Source organism: Curcuma longa, chromosome 16 (genome assembly GCF_044706935.1).
Source record: "Curcuma longa cultivar G26 ecotype Majalengka, Jawa Barat chromosome 16, ITB_CL_G26_1.1, whole genome shotgun sequence".
NCBI classification, from domain to species: domain Eukaryota; kingdom Viridiplantae; phylum Streptophyta; class Magnoliopsida; order Zingiberales; family Zingiberaceae; genus Curcuma; species Curcuma longa.
This window is the reverse complement of record NC_133876.1, coordinates 6,491,373-6,517,755: the sequence shown is the minus strand read 5'-3', so window position 1 is coordinate 6,517,755 and position 26,383 is coordinate 6,491,373. Positions and strand designations below refer to the sequence as shown.

The window sequence follows — 26,383 nt, the reverse complement described above, 5'->3', positions numbered from 1 at the left end:
GCATCATAATTATACTAAATTTGATCTTAGATAGTAGCATCATACACAACCGTATAATTACGACCATATTATTAGAGGACGAACTATTAAGATGACATCATAAAATTTTCAATACCTCAAATTATTTTCCCGAACAAAAATGTCCACTTCTTTCACAAAAATTTCAATCCATTTTCTTCGTTTCCCCGACATTTCTTCATTTTATTTTATTTATACTTTCTGTCGCTTGTTGGAAATGCAGAATTTTTAAACACTGAAAATCCACAGTTGCATCCAACAAGGAAATGAGTTCGACCCGCTAATAGTTGGATATCCAAATAGTGAACTTACAATCCGATAAAGTGCTATCTTATCTTGCTCCGATCCCCACCTGTCCGAATCCCTATCCGCGGAGGTCACTATGCCGGTGCTTCTCCACTGCCTCTCCTCGCCGCCGACGGCGAAGAAGTCCGGAGAATGTTTCCAGTCCGTTACTGGAAGGACACATACCGGTATGCCGCTCCAATATCGTTGTCTTTCTTGAACAATCCTCGTCTCTATTGCAAGTTAGTTGAATTGGGTCAAACTATGCAGTTGCTACTCCCATACAATAGATGTTTCTTGAGAATCTATTTTAGGAGATTTGGCGCCTTATAGTGAATGCAATAAAGCGACGAAATTAGATTAAAAAAAATTTCGCCGTACTTCGGTTGTGAAACTATCAATTTTTCTTGTGAGGGTTAACATCTCGGTATGCCTTACACGGCAAAAAAAATTAAATTTTTGACAAAAAATTCATTTTTACGAAAACTTTAAGCGTATACAGGCTTAATCCATGTTTAGTTCTAGAGTTTACATATTGAAGGTGCTTGTCGCCAAGTTCGGGAAAATACTGGAAGTTCTTGCCAGCGACCACGGTAATGGGGGCTTGCTTCTGTGTACGTATATTGTCAAAAAAAAAAAAAAAAAAAAAAAATCAAAAGACAGGGATTAGGATTGTTCCTCATTGGAAAAGAGGTAATTTGAAGAGTCCCAAACGGTTCACAGATAAGAATGGAATAAGGGCAGCCGATGCACGAAACTTCCGCCAATACAGGATTCTAGGGAAGGGCCTATTGTATGCAGTTTTATCCTGCTTTGCAAGAGATTGTTTTTGAGATTCGACTCCGTGACCTCCTAGTCACACGGCAACAATTTTACCGTTGCACTTGCACCAAACTCCCCTTCATAGATAAGAATGGAATCTAGTTATAATTTGTGCGCACAAAGAAGAGTAGGCAAGACATGATAATGTAAGAAAAATAGAGGATAAAGAACACTCATCCTTGTTGTTTACTCTGTTTATTTCACAGGTTATTAGTGTCAAATTCTGTAGTAATTATTTTGCAGAAAGGATGGTGTGGTCATCTGTAGAGCTGAGGTCGCAAGTTCTTCCTACAAGTTTTCATATTTTTTACGGAAAATATAGAATACCATCAAGCAGTGGTTCAATAAATTTGAAAAAATGTGTTCAAAGGCCCATCTCAGAAGAAATTTGCAATTCGAAGGGAAAATTGTCAGGGTTGCAGAATCTTATCAGTGCTTGCTTGTCTGATCATCAGGTATGCTGGTGAGTCCCTAATTATATTTTCATTGTCAGAACATAGCATTTATTCTGTTTCTTACATACAAAAGTACCTCTGTTAATTAATGTTCTAGAACTGAGCTTGAAATAATAGAATAACTATAGTGAACAAAAAAGTGACTCATAAGAGATATGTCTGTCTATTGTACTTAAGCAATCAAGCACCCATATGTTCAGTGTGTTTCAATGCCAGAGAATAAATATTGTTATACAAATGTCACAAGTGATATATTGCTATATTTTCACTGAGGTAGTGATGATAACAACTGCCTATCTAAGAGAATGACTTTACATATATCTTCTGCATGTTTTGTTCACAGGAATTGCTATTCTTTCATTTGGTTGCAAAATGAACCTAGAATAAGTAGTCCACTAGAATTGCCATTCCCTCCTAATCCCTCTTAGCTACTCCTTGTATTAAAGCCAGAGTAGTATGAACTGTTATTCCATGAAGCAAACTAAGGCATACAGATTTCTTTTATGCTCTTACTCTATTTTATTCCATAAGAATACCCATTCTATTCCTTTATTGATTTCATCATGTAGATCAAATTTTCTATTATGCTTGTGTAAGATTCTTAAACTATCTGTATTTACACTGTTCTAGTAATGCTCTATAGATGACAAACTCTTGGAGAAACAGTGAATGTTGCATGATCCTGCAATTGAAAATGCATATATTTCTGATAGGTTGGCTAAACTAAAATGTTGCGTGTATGCCTCATTCTAAATTTCTAATAATCCACACGTTACAGAGAATTAAGTCTTCTTTTTTGTATTAGTGCTTCTTTTAGTTCATTGCCCCTATTTCCATGTTCTTAAACTTTAAATTAACTTAATACTTTGCAACCATGACTTCATGCCACCAATCATGTTTAGTTGCTTTTAGATTCCCATAGAGAAGGAAGAAACAATTTTGGGGCTGTGAAGTCAACAGTTTAGGTATGTTCAACATCAGAAAAGAAATCAAGTTGATCTTTCTTTGCCTGTGATCACATCAAGAACTTGTGGCAATCTTCAACAATAGTGATGAAATGTGATCGTGTTATAGAACAATAATGTTTCTATTATATTTCTCTTGTCTTTGGGGAATGTATATTATTTTGCTTTGCATTTTGGAAATTTTGTTGAGAAATACCTTAAGAAAGCATACTGATGTTGCATGTGAAATATATCATTTGTGCAGAAAATCTTAATTTTGGGGTGCATATGATTTGAGCTGTCATATAGATTTGCATCCTGTAGTTTTTTGTTTCAGAAACATCTTCACACAGCATACTGATGTTGCATATTATTAAATCTGAAGCAGAAAACAACACCATTCAGCTTTGGAAAATCACTTCCTTCAAAAAGAAGCTTAGCAAAAGTATTAGCAATTCTGCATACCTGGTTGCTCATTTTGCCCTCTAAAGTTATGGCAGAAACATGTGAATCTGATAACTCGTTTTTCAATATGCCTCTACTGTTTGCAATAGCCATGATTGGAGCAACTGTTGGGGGTGAGTTTTCTGCATTTATTGTTGTTTTAAGTTTCCTTGTTAGCCCACTAAAATTTTCTCTTTGTTATTCTATCAGAAACATAATGAAATGGTAAACTAAATTAAATCTTAGTGCAAGATCTGTCCTGAAGACTAGTGTATTTCTATAGAACATGTGCGCTTGATGGCAAAAAAGGTAATGCGCTACTGTTATACCTTGACAGATGCTACTATATATTCATTAGTAACTCTAAACATGTGGTACACCATATTATCTAAAAACATACAAAAAAGGTAATGTGTTATTGATATACCTTGATAGATGCTATTATATATTCATTAGTAATTGTAAACATGTGGTACACTGTATTATCTAAAAACATATAAAAAAGGTAATGCATTATTGTTATACCTTGACAGAGGCTACTATATATTCATTAGTAATTGTAAACTTGTGGTACACCGGATTATCTAAAAATATATAATTATGTTGTCCTCATGTCTGATGGATGCCAGTCTTTCCTTTGTCATTTTACATGAATTTCTTGTTACACATGGATACCAGTTTTTTCCTTAGTCGCCTCAAATGAATACCGGTCTTTCTTTTATGACTTCACATGGATCTTGTAAATCGATTCATAAGCTGATAAGATATTGACAGATAATTTCAATCACTCTTTTTATATAATTTTGGAGCACCCTAGAATTACCAAAGTTGTCTTTCTTCTTGCTAGTTCTCTTGTTGGATAGACTAACCAAGTTTATTTTGTAGGATTGCTTGCACGTCAAAGAAGAGGGGAGCTGAAGAGGTTGAATGATCAGCTTCGCCAGATCAATGCTGCACTAAGAAGACAAGCAAAGATTGAGTCTTATGCTCCAAACTTGAGCTATGCACCAGTTGGTAGTAGGGTGGCAGAATCAGAAGTGGTTATTGATCCCAGAAAGGAACAGCTTCTTACAAGCTTGAGAACTGGGAAAAACTATCTGCGGAATCAAAATCTAGAAAAAGCATTTTCAGAGTTCAAGTCTGCTCTGGAGCTTGCAGAGATATTGGGTGATCATGTTGAGGCAAAGAAGGCAGCACGAGGATTAGGTAGGTTTCTTTTCTTTGAATCACTCAGAATTTGGAAGTAGAATAGGATCAATATGAGGATTATGATGGTGGAAAAATGAAAGTTGTATAGTTTTTGAATTCTTGGGAGTTGGCAAGACTTGAGATTGTCAATTTCACATTGGTTTTCTAATTCTAGGCATTGGAAATGAGAGCGTTACTGGATATTTATAACAAAACCAAGGACTAAAATGAAGAAAATCAGACACCCAAGAATAACAGCAAAATATTTTTTCTGTAGCACTTGTACTCTTTTACTTGTCATTTGAATCTATTCCTTTATTATTTATCATATAAGTTTCATCCTTATTTCAAAAAGAAATAGCAGGGGAAAAAACCATCTTTTGTGATGAATTTTTCTCTAACATAGTCTCACCATTTTATCTTATGTTAGCGCATTTCTCAGCTTCACTGCTGTCATGCTATGATCTTATCCACCATTACCATTTTTCCTTGAGGACTTAACTATGGATTTTACAGACTTATACTTACAAGTCCCTTTAATTAGGCAGTTAGATGAACCATATGGGCTTTTTAGATTGCTTGCTGTGTCAGGTTTTATCTCCTAGAGTCACTTTTTTTTTTACTCGGTGTCGAAGATTGCATAGGCATGGTTGCTCATTGGTAGGCTAGACTAATTGTGAAAGCGTAAGGGGTATCAAATCAGCAAACTTGTAGGAACAAGTTGCTGGAAATTGTGAAGCAGGTAGCAAGAAACGGAAGTGGAGATGGATCAGAATAGCAAAATGACATGATTCAGGATTCTAGTTCAAAATTCTTGATGTGTAATGAGAAAAAAAAAGAATGATTCGAATCCATGGTCATCCGTTTTGTCAAGTGTAGAACCCTAGTTGGATTTATACAACCTCTACTTTTTTAAGTAGAGAAGTGCATTATCTCAAAAGTATTTGTATTCATGTGAATTGAAACTAAGGTGCACACGTTATTTTTGTCACTAACAATGCCTTCTTGGTCAATTCGTTTCAGGTGCATCGCTCCAGAGGCAAGGGAAATACAGAGAAGCCATCAAATATCACAAGATGGTTTTGAATATTTCTGAAAAATCAGGAGAGAACTCTGGCGTTACTGAAGCTTATGGTGCCATAGCTGATTGTTTCACGGAGTTGGGAGAACTGGAACAAGCAGGGAAGTTCTACGACAAGTACATTGCAAGATTGGAGAACGATTAAGAACCATCAATTATAATTTGCTGCCCCTTTCCTTTTCTGCTTCTTGTAGAGTTCTAGTTGGGAATTCAGATGATTGTTTTTGTTTTGCGGATTGTGAGAACACTTGCAGTTTTGATTAGTGTGGTGGTATTATCTAGTTAATGATATTTCGTTTGCAATATCAGTTCACAAGTTTGCTGGTTCAAGGCATTGGTGTCTTGAGCATTATCTTCCCCACATCATCCTTAGTTTTCGTTTAGCCCCCTGGAATCTCTTGTTGAGGTCATTGAACTTATTCAAGCCCTGCTGGGGCGACAAATAATAGCCCTGGTTCAGCAATAATTTTGGTTCATTAGATTTGATTGATTGACTCAAATGTGAAATTTTATTTAAGGATATCTTACATTGATTTTAATGTGATTTTATAGGGCGACAGCATTCGGATTCTCAACGACTTACTGGGGAGGTGTTTGTTTTTTTTCTTAGGAGTAGTAAAAATAAGCATTTGTTTATCTGATTTTCATTGTATATTTGTTCTCTAGTTTCATTAGACATATATTTATATTAAATCATATTAAATTATTTTTATCTAGTTTTATAACAATTTCACCCAGGTATGGCTTGCCCTCTAGTGGAAGGGTAGCAAACAATATTAGAGATTATAATATTTTTTTTATTAATTTAGATATTTAATTTTTGTAATCCGATAGACTTACTATCAGATGACTTCGAAAAACGCTAATAAATTCTGACATGACACTTTAAATGACATTTTAACGTCATAATTGATTTGTAGTTCGCTCGTTATAGTGTCTTTCACTTGCCCGTTAGAGGGTATTCAAGACGTTAAAATTGATTCAACTCAATTTGTTAGGTGCTATGTTGGATACGGGCAGACTATTTAGCCAGGGTTAAGTCTAGTTGAGCAATGCTCAAGTCTCGTCTGTCAATTTTTTTTAATTTTTAAAATTATAATCTTTTATAAAAAATTCTAAATACTTCCAACTTGGAGATTATCTTTCATTTACTTTTTTTTTTTCATCCACAGCTTTTCTGGTAAATGAATCGAAAGTGAATAAATTTGATATTGAATTTGTAAGAGTTTTTTTTATTTGTTCAATATATATATATATATATATATATATATATATATATATAAGATCAATTAAATAGATAATTTTTAACCATTCATTAAATTAAACTAATAAATTGAAATACATATATATTTATCTCGTTAATATTGATGAATAATATTCATAAATAATATTTTTAAATAATATTTATGAATAATATTTTTAAAATATATTTATCAATATGCTTATTAAAACTCAAGTTTCTATATATTTTTATACACTTTAACCTATGTTAATTAAGGAAGAGATCCTTAATTAATTATGATAGATTACTATCATAATTTATTTCCATATACATTAATAATGCTGAATAAAAAATTTATTTTAAATAAATAAATAATTTTATTTTATCAAACTAAATAATTAATTAAATAAATTTAAAATATTAAAATTTAAATATTAAAATGTAATAATATCTAAATGAATGATTGAATTAAATTTAAGTTCATAAAAAAAATAAATCAATCTTAAATAATGATTTAATTAATTTTAAATTTAATTATTTGATTATTTTATCAAATAAATTTAAATATCATAAATCTGAACTGATCTGTTGTGTACTACTGATTAACATGATAAAGTTAGGAAGTATTGTTCGTTCGGGATTCAGTATACCCAGCGATCGAAGTATTTTGTTGTGATTCAGTGTACACAACCGGCACATAAACTTTGGGGAGTATTTTGAGACATCTGAACACGTGCCTAGCAGCCGTATTTCTGAGTCCGGTCTATTTGAACCGTATTGTTCTTTTTAAGATTAAGATCGTCGCGTCAGCGGCAGTGTAAGCACTGTGTGGGGACAATGTCGAAGACTAGGTTTTAGCTTCCTGTCTCGCCCCTCCCCCTCTCGCCCCCGCGATGGAGAGAAACGAAGGAGTTCGGTTCGTCTCCTCCTCCATCAAGATCCCTCAGCCTCCCCCCGTTCTGCTCCTTTGCCTTTCTTTCTCCTCTCTTCCTTCCCCTTCGCTTGCCAGTCGCTCTCTTTCCACCTCGACCGGGCCAAAGAGGTGGCGCACAACTTCCTCACCTCGTTTCCACGACGATGGCTGCGTCCTCCGATCGCCATGGCGCGGGCCGAGGGGGATCCAAATCCCCGACGCCATGGGAGGGAGGACGAGGAACGGGTGCTCATCAGCGAGGTTCTGATACGGAACAAAGACGGGGAGACGCTGGAACGGGCTGATCTGGAGGCCTTCGCTGCTGGAGCACTCAAGTCTTGCAGACCCAACTCGGCGCTTACAGTGAGGGAGGTTCAGGAAGACGTCCACAGAATCATCCAAACAGGGTTATTCTCGTTGTGCACGCCCGTTGCATTTGACACTCGGGATGGAATTCGGCTGGAATTTCAGGTAGATACAAATTTGACGGTTTTTCTTGGTTACTGGTGAACTGACAACGCTCCACTTATGGACTGCGTATGAATGTGTCTATATATATGTGGGTTGTTTGGAATTTCACTAAGTTTCTTAGCTGCTAATATTCCTTTGCTTCAAACTAATACTCATATGTCTTCTTATTCTTTACTGCAATTGAAATTGAGTATCATTATTTTCTTTTCGGGTTTTCAAAAATTAACTTATTCACAGTAGTACGCCATACTATTAACTTGACCACCATTTGAAATTGATTTGGCTGAGATTAATCTTTGTCCATTGTTATATTTAATGGTTAATAAGTCTAAACAACATTTTTTAACAGGTAGAGCCTAATCAGGAATTTCGAGGTTTAATTTGTGAGGGCGCAAATGTTCTTCCTTCAAAGTTTATGGAAGATGCTTTTCGTGATGGATATGGTAATTTCTTTATGCTGTTTAATTCTTCTTCAAGGAGATCAATTTGCCTTTTTTAAAGATATTACTCTACTTTGATGGATATGCTTATTTTCGTTTAAAGATTATTATTAACTGAGTTAGCTACTTTCATTGCTAGGTGGTTATTCACATGTGGCTTTGATGGTGATTAATATGTGGGCTAGCTACTAACTAGTTATATAAGATTGATCTTTTTGTTTCTATCTAAATTTGTTGCAAAAAGCAAATAGTGAGATATTCAGTACTTTCTCTAACTAGTTTTGAACTTCCACCTTTCTCTTGAGAAGTACAACAACAATTTTTGTTGGTTCCAGGTATGTAGTTTCGGTCAACCCTATGGAAAACTATATCACTGGTTCAAATCTCTTCAATCATTCTTAGTTAGGTTAATGAAAGTTTTCTTTAGTCTACACTAGCCTTACACTCTTAACTCTAATTGATTTAATTTATCTAGCAATCAATTCTATTATTGTTTGTGAAAGTCGTCATGTCATCTTAACTTCTTTTTGTATCATTTATTGGATCTTCTTTTGATTTCTTTCAGATGGTAATAATTTTGATTTCACCTCGTCAAGTAAACTCCCATTAGTGATAGGATTCTCATCTATGCTACATTCACTTTTTAGATCTTGCTTCCTAATTGCCTGATACTCAGGATCATCAAGTATAGTGGATCATTCCACTTTCTATTCTTGTCAGAAGTTTACCTACAAACTTTTGTTATACTGGTAAGTGGTTGTCTTCACTTTCTGTTTATTAAAGAAAAATTTCATTTGCTCATATTCCTACTTGTTTGCAAAATTTGTTATTATTCGCTTTAAACCATTTTAAAGTGAACTTCAGGTGTATTTTTATCGTTACATCATTTTGCTTTTAGTTGTGACATCATAATATATGATGTATTATGTGGGTAGTACTTTTTTTAGTGCATGGTATTTGTTTGGTGTGACAGAATTTTTTGTGCTTCTAACTTGGCATTTTCAGTGTTATTTGGTTCTAATAGCATTTTTGTTGTCAAGTTATGCAGGAAAAATAGTCAACATAAGGCATTTAGATCAGGTGATAAAATCAATCAATGGGTGGTATCAAGATCGTGGGTTAACTGGCTTGGTTAGTAATGGAGCCAGCTTGCTTGATAAATTCTTATTATAAGGATGTTTAATTTCATATACACAGCTTATGAAACTGCTTTGTTATAGATCAAGACAAATTCTTAACTTCCACACTGTGCCATTAGGTATCATATGCTGAGATCCTTTCAGGCGGGATAATTAGGTTAGAAATTTCTGAAGCTGAGGTCAATAACATCATCATTAGATTTCTTGACAGAAAAACGTAAGAACCTATATTTGAGTGTATTTAGAACCGAAAACAATATAGATCACTTAACCTACTTGCTGTTAGCCCCTGACAATTGTTTGTTTATTTTTATGATGAATAATCCAGAGGTGAACCAACTAATGGGAAGACGAAACAGGATACTATACTTCAACAACTAACAACGAAGAAAGGACAGGTGAAGACATGAACCATGCTTATGTTTTTTTTTTTAAAAAATCATATAAGCTTAAAACTTCATGTGTTCTATTTAGTATTATATTGTTTCTGCTTATATTCTTCATAAGTTGTATTGTTTATAGATTGCAAATCATGAAAGATATTGTAGTTTAATACTTGACAAGAGCCTTTATGATAGCATGAGGTAACCGCTAACATATTTTTCATATACCTTGCATTGACCTACAGTCTACATGATTTCTAAGCTAAAATTCCAATATTTTGAAAATGTTTTAAACATTGGTTTTTAACTTTTTATACTCTTATTTGGCAGAAAATTGACCCTGCATCAAAACATATCCTGATATCTTTATTTTGTGATTTGGCAATAGTAAATCTTTCTCTGCTGTTAAAATCAAGTGGACTGTTAAAATCAAGTGGATACCATTGCTTGAGCCATGTAAAGTCGTGCTTTCACATCTCAGCATTTAAGAGGACTTTTAATTGCGACCCTGCTAATAGGAGGCAATTAACAGTGATTGCTTCCATTTGCTCAAGTATCCCACCCATGCATAATAACTCCTCGGCTCTTATTAACAAGGTTCATGTTTAATCTGATGTGATTAGGTTTCCCCCTTGGGATTAAAATGTCCTGCAATTCTCACTACCCAATGTTTCAGGAGATGCTTACTCAAGATCAATGCAACTTTGAGATACTGTTATATGTTAATAACAAAATAATGAAGCATTCTATTTTCTGATAAAAGTAAATTTACTACTTCTAGGTTGTTAAAAGATCAACCATCTCACAGAATTTCCTGATTGCTAACATGATAAGAAAGTAGTTAATGTGCTTTATAATGTCTACTACCACATGAGTAGCCTTTGTAAGGCTTTATGTTTTATATTCCTGCTATCTTCTTGAGTGTTTCTTTATTTCTGTTCAACATTCTTAAAACAGGTTTACAGTAGACTACAGGGAAAAAGAGATGTGGAGACAATATTGACAATGGGAATAATGGAAGATGTCACAATCATCCCGCAACCCGCTGCAGGTGTTTTACACATTTTTGTTATTTTTTTATTCTTGTGGTAGTTTAAAATTTCATACTGTGCTAGGCAGCATGGGCGAAAATTGTCGTTCCGTCCATCGCTCGATATTGACACTGTGGATCATCGCGATACCGTAGTGACCTCTGTGGAGTCGCGGAGGCTACCACGATCCTGCGACGACCTTCACAAGGCTACCGTGATCCCACGGTGACCTTTGCGATGTCGCAAAGGGTGCAGTGATCCAGTTTTTTTTCTTTTTTTTTAAAAATTTGTTTTATTATTTTTTGTATTTTTAATATTTAGGTTAAAAATTCTATTTTAAGAAATATTTTTAATTAATATATTTTATATTTTAAAAATATCCTTCCGGTCATAAACCGAAATTCAAAATTTTAAACCATGCTTACATGTACTATTTTCTTTGATTATTTTTTTCTAGACAATTCATACTTGGTAAAATGGGCTTTTAGGGAGTGAGAGATGTTTTAATTATTACTTGTTCCCTCTGTGTTAGTCTTACAGCACTATTTCTGGCTTTGTATTTTCTCTAGCCTTTTGTTTCTTTTTAGAATTTGTTTGTAGCAATGCTTTTCATGCTTTACGTGGACCACTGAGTGTAATCAGTTTCGAATTCAACAAGAAACAAACATAATGTGGGTCTCACCTACTTGGGATTTCTACATGAATCTTATCTCTATTGAACTTGTTTTAAGGCTAATATTCAGACCCTGTAAGTAACCTAAATTCGGTTAAATAAGGTTTTCTTTGGTTCCCATCACCTTTCTTGTCTTGAGTCTTAATTTACTTATCTAGTTATAAAATTTACTTATCATCTTTGAGCATATATTCAAACGAATTAAACCTTGTCATGGTTGGTCTCAAGCTCGGATAACGGGGGAGAGTTGCATTAAGTTGTCAGTCAACGTCAAACTAAGACAAATATTCAATAAATGGTTCCATTAAACTATTGTGCTAATGATAGGTTGTTCCTCAGAAGGAACGTGTTGTAAAGTTCGACTGTAACGTCTCGGCAAGGACTGCTACATTTTCAGAATTTGAGTGTAGTGATTAATATCAAAGAGTTCACGTTGCAGAGTCCGACTATAATATATCGGCAAGGACTGCTACATCTCCATGAGAACTTGAGTGTAGTGTTAAATAAACAAAAGTTTTCTCACCATAGGTTGGATAAGAACAAATATTATAGGAAAACTAATAGTCTAATATTTGAAACATGGAACATAGGAACTCTTACTGGTAAAGCATTGGAAGTAGTAGATATGATGATTATGAGAAAAATTAGTATTTTGTGTATACAAGAGACAAAATGGGTAGACAAGAAGGCAAAGATGATAGAGAATTTAGATTTTAAGTTATGGTACACAAGAAAGAGTAAAACAAGAAATGGAGTGAGTATTGTTGTAGATAGTTCATTAAAGGATGAAGTTGTAGGAGTAATTAGAAAAGGAGATAGAATTATAACTCTCAAGATAGTAGTAGAGAAATAAACTATGAACGTAATTGACATATATACACCTCAAGTAAGATTAGATGAAGATACTAAATAAAAGTTTTGAGACGATTTAGATAAAGTACAAAACATTCTGCAAAATGAAATGATTTTAATAAGAGGCGATTTATATGGGTATGTCGGAGTGAAAAATGAGGAATATGAGAGGGTGCATGGGAGTTATAAGTTTGGAACAAGAAATGAAGGAAAAATTATATTGGATTTTGCGATAACATATGACCTTATACTAGAGCCGTTAATTTGGGTCGGGCCCATCGGATTAGCCCGCCCCGCCAAACAATTTAAGCGGGTTGGGTTGAAATTTTATCAATCCATTTTAAAGTGGGTTTAGGTAGGCCGACCTGTTTAGGCCCATGACCCGCATGGGTCGGCTGGTAGCGGAGTTGGGTTGGCTCCCTGGTTGGGAAAATTTTTTTTTTTTCAAAATTAAAAATAGAATATTCAATGGATTAGTGGTTTGACCTGTCTAAATCATAATCCAAACATAAAACTTTCAACTTGACTCATCTAAACCGCAATCTAAATTTAAATTTTTTAATATTTTTTATTTTTTGATAGACTCGTGGGTTGGCCGGCCTAACCCACAATCCGTCTTAGGTTGGGTTGAGTTGGGGATTTCCCAATCCGCCAAGATGGTGGGTCGGCCCGCCTCGCCCTGCCCTGCCTTGCCCGATTATATAATGTATTTTTGGTGGGTTGGCTCGTCCCGTCATGGGTTGGCCCGTTTGACAACTCTACCTTATACTAGCTAATACGTTTTTTAAGAAAAGAAAAGAACATTTGATCACGCTCACAAGTAGGAATAATAAATCAAAAATTGACTTTTTTATGGTTAGGAAGAGGAATAGAAAGATTTGTAAAGATTGCAAGGCTATTCTTGTAGAAATTTTAACTACCCAACATAAATCTGTAATGTTAAATATACGCCTCAAGTATAGTATCAATAGAAGGAAAATATATATGACTCCTAAAATTAAGTGGTGGAAATAAAAGGATGAGAAGCAAAACATATTTAAGGAGAAGGTAGGAGTACAAGTATTAGGTGAAATATACGATAACTTTAATACAACATAGGATAAGATGGTATCAAAGTTGAAAATAGTAGCCAAGAGTGTACTTGGTGAGGTAAAGGGATATGCACCACAAGTAAGAAATCTTGGTGGAATGAGAAAGTATAAGAGAAACTGAAGGAAAAACGAACAACCTATAAGGAATTATATATTTGTAAGAACGAGAAATTTTTTAAAAAATATACAAAAGCTAAGAAAGAGGTTAAGAAAGCAATGTATGAAACTAAGAATAAAACTTTCAAACAGTTATATCAAAAATTAGATACGAAAGAAGGGAAAAGAGACATTTATAGAATAGCTAAAGTGAGAAAGAGAAAAATAAAAGATTTTATCCAAATGAGATGTATTAAAGATGAATGCAATAGGGTATTAGTAAATGATGGAGAAATAAAAGAGCAGTAGAAGAGGTATTTTCATCAACTTTTTAATGACGGTTTAGGTGACTAACTTAACTTAGGTAATTTAAGTAAATAAATGAGTATAAAAATTTAAAATTTTATCATAGAATTCAAATTTTAGAAATAGAACAAGCTTTAAATGGGATGTAAAATGGAAAAGCTATTGAACCAAATAATATTCCGATAGATATATGAAAGTATTTAGGGAAATAAGATATTGAATGACTTACAAAATTATTTAACATGATATTGAAAACGAAAAAAATGCATGATCAATGGAGGGTAATTACTCTAATACCCTTATATAAGAATAAGGGAGATGTACAAAATTGTGCAAACTATAGGGGTATTAAATCAATGAGTTATACCATGAAATTTTAGAAAAGAGTAATAGAAAAAAGATTAAGGAGACCATGGCGATCAAAAATCAATTTGAGTTTATTCCTAGATGGTTAACAATAAAAGCTATACATTTTCTTAGACAACTAATTGAAAAGTATCGGGAGCAAAAGTAAGATCTACACATTGAATTCATTGACTTAGAAAAAACTTATGATAGAGTCTCAAGAGAAAATATATGAAAAATTTTAGAAAATAGACGTATTAGCGTAGCATATATTGAACTAATTAAAGATATGTATGAGTATGTAATGATCAGAGTAAAGACTCCAAACGGATTAACTGAAGCATTTCTAATAAAGATAGGATTATATTAAGGATTAACACTAAATCTTTATATTTTTATATTAATCATAGACGAATTCACTGGACACATTCATGACACAATACCATGGTGTATGTTGTTCGTAGATGATATTATTTTGGTAGATAAGACATGTGAAGAAATAAATGCTAAATTAGAATCTTGGCGGGAAGCACTAGAAGTGAAAGGTTTTAAACTTAGTAGAGTAAAGATGGAATATATGAAATTTAAGTTTAGCAATATTAGACGTAATGAGACAATTGTTAAGATAGAAGATGATGAGTTGTCTGAAACTGAGAGCTTTAAGTATTTAGGATCATTTTTATAAACACAATGGAGGGATTGAGAGAGATGTCTTACATAGAATACAAACAGTATGGTTGAAATGGAAGAGAGCGTTAGATGTTTTATGTAATCGTAAAGTACCTTTAAAATTTAAGGGGAAGTTGTATAAAACGGTTAGACTTGCTATATTATATGACGTTGAATGTTGGGCTATATCTCGAGCACATGAGCAGAAGATGAGAGTTGTAACTATGAGGATGTTAAGATGAATGTGTTGACATATGAGAATCAACATAAATAAGAAATGAGAACATTAGAGAAAAAATCGGAATTGCATCTATTGAGGGACAACTTTAAGAGACGTTTAAGATGGTACGAACATGTATTTAGACGACCAATAAATGCTCTAGTTAGGCGATGTAAAACTATGACAAATACGCACATCAAATGAAAAAGAGGAAGATCAAAAAAGATTTGGTAAGCAACAATAAAATAAGATAAAATTTATTTAAATATAGATGATGATATAGTAGGGGATAGAACCCAATGATGTAGATGGATTCATGTAGTCGACTGCACCTAGTGGGATAAGATTTAGTTGTTGTTGTAATCTATGTGAGATACACCTAATTGCTCAAAGATAGTAGCAATCACCTACACAAATATCAAGGATTTTATTTCTGTTTATCCTTTGGTCGAATTCAATGATTTGGACTAAATGAATTGATTATACTACACATCAAAGGAGTGACAAGTTATATTGCATAAAAATGCAACGAGAATTATGATGTCAGGCTTGTTTCAAATAGAAGAATCTGGATGCTCTATGCTACTGAATGACTCATCTCATCTTTATCTTGATGATAAGCATAAGATTGGAAACAATTATAGGGAGCATATGGTTCACATAGTTTTTTCTGCATCGAAATATTATGGTTATAGCAATATCTCAAGTCATGCCAGCTGATTCTTCCTTGTACAGTATATTGTTACATAGAAGAATAAACGCTCATTACCATTAGAAGATAGAAAGTTCCACTAATAATATAATAGACTGGAATAAGACACATTAACAATAGCTTAGCTATCAAGAGAAGAGAGGACAGAGGATTGAACAACACAATTAACATACTATTGTAAAGTTATGATGGGTAATATCTTTCATTGTGCTAGAGCTAGTTTCGTTGAATCTCTTACTTGATCCCCATCCATAATCAGATGGGAGGTACTCAATAGGTGTCAGATGGATATCCAACATTGGCTCCTGCTCTGCTCACTCGCAATTCAAGTGCTTCATCAATCTTTACACTATTCTCTTCAAGCATCAATTCGTGTGTCTTGAACTGCTTCCTCTACTCACAGGGTTATCTACTAACGACTGAATATAAAATTTGTAGTTCTTGTAGTTTTCACTACAACTCTACAATTCAACCTTTGATTTTATCCTATATAATGTCTCATCAATAACACATTTTTCTCACCTATAAATAATATTATCAAAACATTTATCTTGTATATCACCAACAAAATTCATTTAGTTTTAATGCCAAAAAAGGATTTTGAAGCTAATGTTTACGTAAATATGTACTTATGAAATAAACATGTGTTGATGCATCGATATTCTTACTGCAAAAAAGTGTCAAATATAGAACAAAAGGTACAAGCTTTTGCTGTCTTTTCCCCCCTATACTAATCAAATATAGAACAAAAGGTACAAGCTTTTGCTGTCTTTTCCCCCCTATACTAATCAAACTTTACTTTGAAACTAGATCCACACAAGGTTGATTTGGTTATGAATCTCGTAGAACGGCCTAGTGGTGGCTTCTCTGCTGGTGGTGGAATTTCGAGTGGGTAAGTGACATAGAGGAACATTGCTATTGTTTGCCATTTACTTAACATTCTATGAAGAAACCTTCCTGAATCATTATTTGGTTCTATATACAGGATAACAAGTGGACCACTTTCGGGCCTGATTGGAAGGTACTTTTGTTCCTTGTTTTTTTTCTTCTCATTTTGCAGTATGTTAAAATAGTTCCAGAGAAAGTGGTAGTCTTGAAATTGTAGCAAATTTATGTCAACTTTATTGGTTCCCAAATGTGTGATGTCTATCAACATTCAGTTCATGTTTTTGTTGAATTAACTATTGGCTTGATCTACTTGTTCTTGCTTTTGTGTCTTCTTGCAGCTTTGCATATTCTCACAGGAATGTGTTTGGGAGGAACCAAAAACTCAATCTTTCCTTGGAAAGGGGACAAATTGACTCAATATTTCGCATAAATTATACTGATCCATGGATTCAAGGAGATAATAAACGAACATCTAGGATGATCATGATTCAGGTTTTTTTGTCTGTATGATATAAGTTTATTTGTAGATCATTTTATCATTTTCAATATCTTTTTCTTCTTTCATGCTAGAATTCGCGAACCCCAGGAACACTGGTTCATGGTAATAACCAATTTGATCATGGTGGCCTAACAATTGGGCGAATTACTGCAGGAGTTGAGTATAGCCAACCTTTTAGGCCAAAGTGGAGTGGGACAGCTGGTCTAATTTATCAGGTATGTTGTTTTAGAGGTCCCTATTCATTTTGATGTTAGTGCTTCCATTTGGTACACTAACTATACATAAAAAAAGGATGGATCCGTCACCTCAACGGCCTCCGTAAGTGCACTAACTATACATGTTTGTATGTATTGGTACCCCAGGCTATGGTGCAGCGGTAAACACACCTTGAGACTCTTCATGCACCTAGGGTTTGAAACTGAGAGAGTGCAAGAAATTCGCCTCTCGCATTCGAACCACTAGGACCGCTTGCACTTCCGAATTTATTTTAGTGGCCGGTGGGAAACTTCTGTGGGGCTGGATCAATCATTTTTAGGATTAGTCAAAGCGTAAGACTTGGATACTTAGATTATTTAAAAAAAAAAAAAAGGGTTATGTATTGGTGTCAGGTATAGCCAATAACTACTAACTCCTCTGGTAGTCTGGTCTATACTTAATACTACTTGTCTAAGTTACATCTTTTAGTTCTCTCTCTCCCCTTTATCTTATTTCATCCTTTTCTTATTCTACCACATCTGGTTCTTTCTATTCTTCGGTCCCTTGTTTCTCTTATTTATCCTTTTATTTCATGTCTGTGTTAGCGTGCTGGTGCTCGCGATGATCATGGTGAACCCATCATTAGAGATTTCTACAACAGCCCATTAACTGCAAGGTATTGTGGTCTTCATTCACCTATTGGCTGACATTTGAACCCTATTTTCACTGGACATATTGTCATCCATATTGATAACGATAATGATTTTCTTGTCTTTTGGAATTTTTCACTTTAGTGGCAATGCCTATGATGAAACGCTAATTGCGAAATTGGAAAGTGTCTATACTGATTCTGGTGATCGTAGCTCCTCAATGGTTAGCCTTACTCTTAGGCTTCAAATTTGTTAGTCTCAAATCAGTTTTTTTTTACCTTCTTTCAGTTAGCGCTGCGCTATTTTTTTGTTTGCAGTTTGTAGCAAACATGGAACAAGGACTTCCACTATTTCCTGAGTGGTTATGTTTCAACAGGATTAGCGGCCGTGCCAGACAGGGCTTTGAACTTGGACCTATAAGATTTATGCTTAGGTATGACACTAATGTTGACATGGTAGCACTAAAATTTATTTTACATCTGCAAGGTTCTTAATTATTAGCTACTGAATTGTCATCACTTGGATGATTTAAAATCTTGAAACTACGGAAAGACCAAGATATATAAGTTTATTAATTTATTAGTTCTTTTCTTTGTTGTTTCTTTAGAAAAAAGGAAGAGCAATCATATGCCAATTAAATTGATAGAATGTTTTTATCTGTAAAGCAAGCATATTTAGGCTTACTACTTGCACAAAACAATTCTTATATGATTTAATTTCCCTAACCTGCTTTGTTAATCAGTGTCTCTGGAGGCCATGTTTTTGGAAACTTTTCACCCCATGAAGCATTTGCTATTGGCGGGACTAACAATGTCAGAGGTTATGAAGAAGGGGCAGTGGGCTCTGGCCGTTCATATGCAGTCGGCAGTGGAGAAATCTCATTTGGCATGGTAAATTTCTAGTCCTAAAGTTCTTTAATTTCATTTAATCCTATTCCTACTTGGATTACTACGTTGGAGTATATAAATTTGATGCCAATGTAGAAAAACTTCTGACTTGTTGTTATCTACGTAATTTATGTAGTATGGACCTCTAGAAGGTGTGCTGTTTGCAGACTATGGAAGTGATCTTGGCTCAGGCCCTACAGTGCCTGGTAAACTGGTTCCTGAGTAATTATTATTATTTTCTTTCTAGAAATCATGTACATTCACTGGCATCATCATTATTATTATCGTCATCAATAACCTGGGATTGTTCTTCCAAGTATTCGAGTCGGCTACATGAATATATATATATATATATTCAGTGATGCTGTAAACAAAATATACCGTGGCTAACTTTGACAGGTGATCCAGCTGGTGCAAGGGGGAAGCCAGGTAGTGGCTGTGGCTATGGTGTTGGTATTCGAGTGGACTCTCCTCTGGGCCCTCTACGCTTGGAGTATGCTTTTAATGACAAAAGAGCGAGGAGGTTTCACTTTGGAGTTGGCTATCGGAACTAGATTATTTCTTTGCTGACCATAACATTCATTAACTTCAATTTTGTTCGATTATATAGTGAAGTACTTTTTGGAGTGTAGTCCAAGAAAACATCAAAATAATTTCCATCCTCTGTTGAAAATTTAAAATACAACGAGGGATGAATAATAATAAAATTAAATAAGGATAAACAATGAAAAGACATTTATTTAGTAATAAGAGTAAATATAAATATAGAAATAATTATCTTTCCTAATCCTTCATGAGTATATCTATTTTTATAAAATTGAATTATATACAAGTTAAATATAATGAAATAAGTAGAAAAATCCATCTTAATTGTAGGAATTCTTATCCTCATTAATAATTTATCGATCATCTATAAAGCATCTTCAGATTCTTTTAACAACTAGATCTACGAGTTACAAATTAATGTCAGTATGTCTTTAGAAAAGCAAATTAATAATTTCTTCGATTCTTTAAATTTATATGTTATATTATCTTATCCTTTAGAAGTGAAAGGATTGATTAGATGGAGTGCTTCTTCCATCCAAAAAGAAAGGGAAGCGATGATTGCAAGAAAGGAAGGGAGTGCTAAAGAAAATATATAAATATCTAAGAATATAATTGAATTAAGTAACTTCTAAAACCTTAAATCATTTGAATTAAACTAAATCTAAATTATCTAATTTTTAATCCTAATTTGTCCAAATCAATTAATTTAGTTTAATTTTAATTTTTTTATTTAATTTGAATTTAAATTTAGTATTATTATAAATAAAATTGAGTCACTTCGTAACATTTAATTAAATTCAGCGTAGATGGGAATGGATGTCTACGCCATCGAGAAACTGTCTTTTTCCATAAGAACAGTACTCTATGGGATTCAGACGAAGAATTTAATCATGAATGATGATGCAATCCGTAAAATTAATGGCAGGTCCAAACACTCTTGTTGAATACTGAGAAGCAATGTATTGCCTTTGATGTTAATGGTGGTACTTGTGAGTGAACGATCGAATCCATTGCAGTTTGATGATGGAGGGAGTGGAGGAAATTGTCCTTTGGACTACAAGTGAATGCAGCGCTATGGACAAATGCAACGGAAACGGTCTTTCCACCTGGCCTTCGCCTTTCCACACACACTTTCACTTAAGAGCTAGCGAAAAAGGAAATATAAGCTAACTAACAGTTATTGTTTTTAAATAAGAATTAGATAAATCTCGTCCTAAAATGCATCAGTGATTGCGATTGCAACTAATCGATCTGTTGAACATGAATCACACAGAGGGGCTTTTCGCATGAGAATCATGATTGCAAACACTCAATTAAAAACGTAAATCCTCCTATGGAGTGAATTTTTCTATAAGAACCACAGAAAATGAGCTATCCATGCCATGAGAAATAGAAATAGTATTATGAATATAAGATTTGACATTTCTTTATGGACTCATTTCACTCTATCACCTCTTAGAAGTCATCTTCTCAAATCCACGCTGCCAGACGGGGCAGTTCAACCAAAAGCGTATGACCCACAGCATTAAGCTACGTACGCTACCTCGATCGGTTTCCTCCGCCACAGGATGATACAGTTGGGCATCTGCATGTGATCGATGTTGTTGCTACCTCGATCGGCTTAATTTCCTCCGCACTGGGCGACCGTGACTTGATCCAGAATAAGGCATGCAGCCAAGGCTTCAAAAGGGATGCTTCGATGAAGAGGAGAGGAGGGATGACCGATCGAGGGGTCGAGGTATACCACACTCAAGTCTAGCTAGGTATTATACCGCGGCCAACGCATGACAAAATACCGTACCGAAATTATCAAGTGGGGTATTTCGGTATTTCGGTATACCGAAAATACCGTTCCGGTATACCGATATGGTAACGGTGATAGGAAAATTTTTTACGAGCCAGTGGGTGGGGAGTCTCCGATAGGAAAATTTTTTACGAGCCAGAGACACGAGGCGACTATGTAGCTAGGGATATGATAATTTTGTGGAAACAAAAACAAAAATGAATGCTAATCCGATTTTAAGTTCCAATTTTTTTAGGCACAAGCCTCGTGGCTAAATGCTTTTATCAAATTCTCACAGCTGAACACTTGTCCAGAAATTAAGTTCATACTCTCCTTTGAGTAGATATATAATTTATGGAATTAATGGTGATTCCTTTTGCAAAGGTGCTTTGTTTGCTTTTGATTCCAGGTCTTATTGAAGTAGAGAAGGAATCGCCACCTGTTGAAGGGTGAAGAGGATCTTATTCTTTCAAAAGCCAGAGTTGGATATAAAGCTCTGCGCACAAATTTAATTCATGAGCAAACTAGAATCGACAATATAATCAAATGTTTTGTGTAGCAAATAAGGCAGCGATGGCAGCCTTTGCTTTTGAAGCTTAGTCCCAACCCCCGCTTCTGAATCTGTATATTTATTACACAGTGAAGCAGACATAATTGCTGACGACTTCACCCTCGGCCTCTAGCTTCTGTCCTTACGATGATCAACTGAACTGAAACAAACAGAGGGAGAACTGAGAAGCAAAGCAAGCCAGAGCAGCAGCTCGATCGAAGCATTCATTTCTAAAATCAATGGACATGGAAGAGCTTATCCTTGGCAGCTGATGGCCAGTGCTACTCCCTGTGTCTGTGGTAGTACTCGTAACAGCACTGACTGCCATTTAAAAGACACAACATAACAAAGATATGCTCCAAACACGCATCTCAACACTGCCATTGCTCATCGGCTCAGCTCTCTCTTCCATGCCCATTCCTGACTTTAATGAATGACCAAACCCCTTGGCATGTTGGATTCTCGTGCTACCAATATGCCAATTAATAAATGCCTATTTCCTTGTTACTTTCACTCTTCACATTAATTAATATTTGATTCTTGTCCCGGGAGTACGTGCAATGATAAAGTGCTTTCACATTTAATCCATCAGATGTTTTCGAGTCTATTACTATAAATTAATTTCTTTCCATTAATCCTAAATTACTGACTCGATGCGATCATTCGTACTTTTTAATTTATTCTGATGAATAATAGTAAACTTTTGTCGGACCGGCCATTAGCTTTCTTGTTCCATGGACATATTGGAATCCATTTGCTCCGACTGTGGAATCGATGTGCCATTATTTATCTCCATATGCATGGAAGAAAAAAAAATGGGTGCAAAGGATTAGCTTTTGCCTTCTTCGTGGTCATACTTCAGTGGAATACCGAATATACAGTATTTATGTATTCATATATTCCAGTGACGCCTCCATTTCTTCAAATTTTCAAACTGTTGCATCCAAGTCCTTATTTACTTGGTTAACGGTGTCTTAATAATCTCTCCCTTGTATGTCTATATCAAATTACTTTTATGTCCACTAATGCTTCTACCCAACAAATCCCTCAAAATTCTAATGTTCGTATTCTTTAATCTAAACCTAACCACTTGCTCCATGTGACCCACCAAACTTTTGGATTGATTCTTCTGAAAAAATAATTCTTCTTTATGCGCATATATTTTTCTATTTCTTTAGCTTCCCTCCTCTTTTTACCAAAACCAAGAGGCAGATATGTTTGTTCTGCCACCTGCTTTCGAGTCTTCATGATAGCTTATTGTTACACATTATAGCGAGGCATTTCAAAAGAGAAGCCTACTAAAGCAAAGCAAAGGAAAGTAAACCCACCAATGATTCCTTGTCCCAGTACCTTTTAAGCTGTTGCTGCAAGCCTTGAAACTCCACTCTCTATTTTTTCTAGTTCACCTGTTCTTAGCCTCTGAGATCAATGGAAGGGAAAAGCTACAAGTTTCTGGTTTTTTGGGTGCACTTCCACTGGTCCTGGGTAACCTCAAGTGCTGTGTTATCCCCTGAAGGTGTTAACTTTGAAGGTAAAACAAGCATAAATGATTTAATTTGCTTAAAGCCTCTTCTTTCTCCTGTTCTCGATGTATTTATTTGGTTTCTGCTTGTAGTGCAAGCTCTGATGGGCTTCAAAGCTTCTATAGAGGATCCTCATAATGTTCTGGAGAACTGGGACCAAACCTCTGTTGATCCGTGCAGCTGGACCATGATCACTTGCTCATCTCAAAACCTGGTGATTGGGCTGTAAGCATCATGATTAGAGGCACATGTTATTTCACCTTTTGCATTTCTTTCTTATTTCTCAGTACATATATGAAGTTTATAGCTTGTTCTTGTATTCTAAACTTTAAGCATTTATTATGATATTTCCTGCAGAGGCACTCCAAGCCAGAATCTATCTGGTGTACTTTCCGCGAGCATTGGAAACTTGACAAATCTAGAAATTGTGTATGTTTTGATTATGGCTACAACAGATCAAATAATTTCTCGAGTAATGTTCCTATACATGTGCAGGCTCCTGCAAAACAATAAAATCTCTGGAACAATACCGTCAGAGATTGGGAAGCTTTCCAAGCTTCACACACTCGATCTCTCTAACAACAAATTCTATGGTGAAATACCTTCATCATTGGGGAATCTGAAAGGCCTTAAGTATCTGTGAGTCTGAAGAGCTAAAAACAACAGAAATTCGGTAAAATTAGCATGAGTTTAGATTATTGTGGGCACTCATCTTCCTTTTTCATTGCATCTGATGCATAAGCAGGAGGCTGAACAATAACAGTCTTGCTGGGGAATTGCCCGGGTCATTGTTGAATATCACTCAACTTGATTTCATGTAAGTTGGTTAATTCTAGAAATAATGTCAGCATGTAAGCAAAGTTTTTATAATGGTGTTCATGCTTTAGGGATCTGTCATACAATAATTTGAGTGGTCCTGTGCCAAGATTTCCTGGAAGAACATTTAAGTAAGTCCTTAATTGCCTTAATGTAAGCTTAAGATTTTATATAATGTTCAGGAGAAAATAACTTACTATGTTAGAGCTTAATTTATGGTACTTCACTTGCAGTGTCGTAGGAAATCCCCTAATTTGTCCAACTGGCGATCAGAAAGAATGCTATGGGGCAATTCCTATACCTATGTCCTTCAACATAAATGATTCTCCCGGTACTATATATTAGTGGTGATAGAATTGGTCTTGTTTCTCTAACTTTTCTTTTGGCTTCTATAAGTGGCTGCGGCAAATCTATGCGGCCATATAATCTTGCCTGAACAGTCTTCTTACTCTTTAAGGTGATCAAACTATACAAAAGGCGAAAAGACATACAATAATTCGCCCAGTAGCTTACGGTCTTGCGTGCATCTGTTTCATTAGTCTTGCACTTGGTCTACTTATTTGGTGCAATAAAAGGCGTAGCGAACAAGTATTCTTCGATGCAAATGGTAATATATATTTCGAAATCGATAACTGTATATATCATCCCTAATTTTAACACCATTGATAATTATCTAATTGTAGTGACTACTAACTCATTTGCTCAGATCAACACAAAGTAATCTGCCTTGGCAATTTGAAAAGGTTTCACTTCAGGGAGCTTCAAATAGCAACAAATGGTTTCAGCAGCAAAAACTTACTTGGCAAAGGTGGCTTTGGAAATGTCTACAAAGGGAAGCTACAAGACAGAACCTTAGTCGCTGTTAAAAGGCTAAATGACGGTAATGCGGCAGGCGGAGAGATACAATTTAAAACTGAAGTGGAAATGATCAGCCTAGCAATTCACAGACACCTCCTTAGGCTTTGTGGATTCTGCATGACTGCTACCGAAAAGCTACTGGTTTATCCTTACATGTCAAATGGAAGTGTTGCTTCTCGGCTCAAAGGTAAATAATATTCTCGAATGTTCTTTCAGAAATCAGATCAAAATACCAATGTACATGTTTAATTAAGAACACGTACGGCGAAAATTTCCATTTCATATTTAATTTCCTAAGAAAACACTGACAGCTGCTTCCATTATTCCTCTTCTTTTCTAACTTGTGTAGCAAGGCCAGCTCTAGACTGGAGTACCAGGAAAAGGATAGCTTTGGGAGCTGCAAGGGGTTTAATGTACTTGCACGAACAGTGTGATCCAAAGATCATTCACAGAGACGTGAAGGCTGCAAACATATTACTGGACGATGACTGTGAAGCAGTTGTAGGAGATTTTGGACTCGCTAAACTGCTAGATCACAGGGACACACATGTAACAACAGCTGTGCGGGGAACCGTGGGACATATTGCTCCGGAGTACCTCTCGACCGGACAATCTTCGGAGAAAACTGATGTCTTTGGATTTGGCATTCTGCTTCTCGAGCTGATCACCGGCTCGAGAGCTCTAGAATTTGGAAAAACAGCAAACCAGAAAGGCACCATGCTGGATTGGGTATGCACAGCATGCAACAAATGACTTGCTCTTATCATGCAACATGCCTTTCCTAAACCAACTAAAATTTCATGTTGTTATCGATCAGGTGAAGAAAATGCACCATGAGAAAAGACTTAACGTACTGGTGGACAAGGAACTAAAGAAGTATGACAGGATAGAAATGGAAGTGGTGGTCCAAGTTGCTCTCTTGTGCACTCAGTATCAACCAAGCCACAGACCGAAAATGTCCGAGGTGGTTCGCATGCTCGAAGGGGATGGCCTGGCAGAGAGATGGGAAGCCTCCCAGAGAGCCGATGATCGAGGGTGCAAGGCGGCAGAACATTCTACGTATAATTACTACTCCGAGCTCACTGAGGTGTCCAGAGAACTCGAGGAGGCCATAGAGCTCTCTGGTCCTAGATGATTGGTCATGGAATGATTGATATAAAGCATGATAGTTGAAGAGCTTGTATAGTATGTATAGCACTATTAGTCTTGTAACGGTTAAATTTATTCTTTGTTTTATGCTTTAGTTTCTATATAGAAAATGAAATGATCATTGGTCATTGCATTAATGGGTAGAGATAGCTGGCTTTATTTAATCTTAAATTTGTATAGTGCGCGCAAAATTACGCGCTACAAGTAATGTGCGCCAGAGGCGAGACGTTCAATTCTCC

At 35.3% G+C, this 26,383-nt stretch overlaps 3 protein-coding genes across 4 annotated transcripts; all 3 read left to right on the top strand.

The window, feature by feature from the left end:
- The first annotated feature begins 383 nt into the window (after window positions 1–383).
- LOC141846893 (protein FLUORESCENT IN BLUE LIGHT, chloroplastic-like) lies at window positions 384–5,526 on the top strand. Of its 2 annotated transcripts, none has more exons than XM_074734927.1 (5): window positions 384–491; window positions 1,369–1,580; window positions 2,913–3,102; window positions 3,854–4,174; window positions 5,180–5,526. In XM_074734927.1, the coding sequence occupies exons 1-5, from the start codon at window positions 401–403 to the stop codon at window positions 5,380–5,382; spliced, it is 1,017 nt and encodes a 338-aa protein (XP_074591028.1). In that variant the 5' UTR covers window positions 384–400; the 3' UTR covers window positions 5,383–5,526. The 2 variants fall into 2 exon arrangements, with proteins under 2 accessions (XP_074591028.1, XP_074591027.1); XM_074734926.1 differs by having other exon boundaries at window positions 2,910–3,102.
- Window positions 5,527–7,298: 1,772 nt separating this feature from the next.
- Window positions 7,299–19,568, top strand: LOC141847668 (outer envelope protein 80, chloroplastic). Its single transcript, XM_074735731.1, is given in 17 exon segments — window positions 7,299–7,401; window positions 7,404–7,843; window positions 8,193–8,286; window positions 9,332–9,414; window positions 9,542–9,639; window positions 9,751–9,820; window positions 10,763–10,856; window positions 16,611–16,692; window positions 16,786–16,821; window positions 17,027–17,180; window positions 17,259–17,402; window positions 17,988–18,058; window positions 18,177–18,255; window positions 18,350–18,465; window positions 18,775–18,922; window positions 19,056–19,125; window positions 19,319–19,568. Coding segments are annotated over 17 exon segments (1,983 nt in total). The 5' UTR covers window positions 7,299–7,352; the 3' UTR covers window positions 19,474–19,568.
- Window positions 19,569–23,174: 3,606 nt separating this feature from the next.
- On the top strand, window positions 23,175–26,229 carry LOC141847204 (protein NSP-INTERACTING KINASE 1-like). The gene is made up of 11 exons (XM_074735190.1): window positions 23,175–23,329; window positions 23,414–23,546; window positions 23,679–23,750; window positions 23,817–23,960; window positions 24,067–24,138; window positions 24,209–24,268; window positions 24,371–24,468; window positions 24,595–24,744; window positions 24,844–25,182; window positions 25,345–25,724; window positions 25,813–26,229. Exons 1-11 carry the CDS (start codon window positions 23,227–23,229, stop codon window positions 26,128–26,130), a joined length of 1,869 nt encoding a protein of 622 aa, XP_074591291.1. The 5' UTR covers window positions 23,175–23,226; the 3' UTR covers window positions 26,131–26,229.
- Window positions 26,230–26,383: the final 154 nt, after the last annotated feature.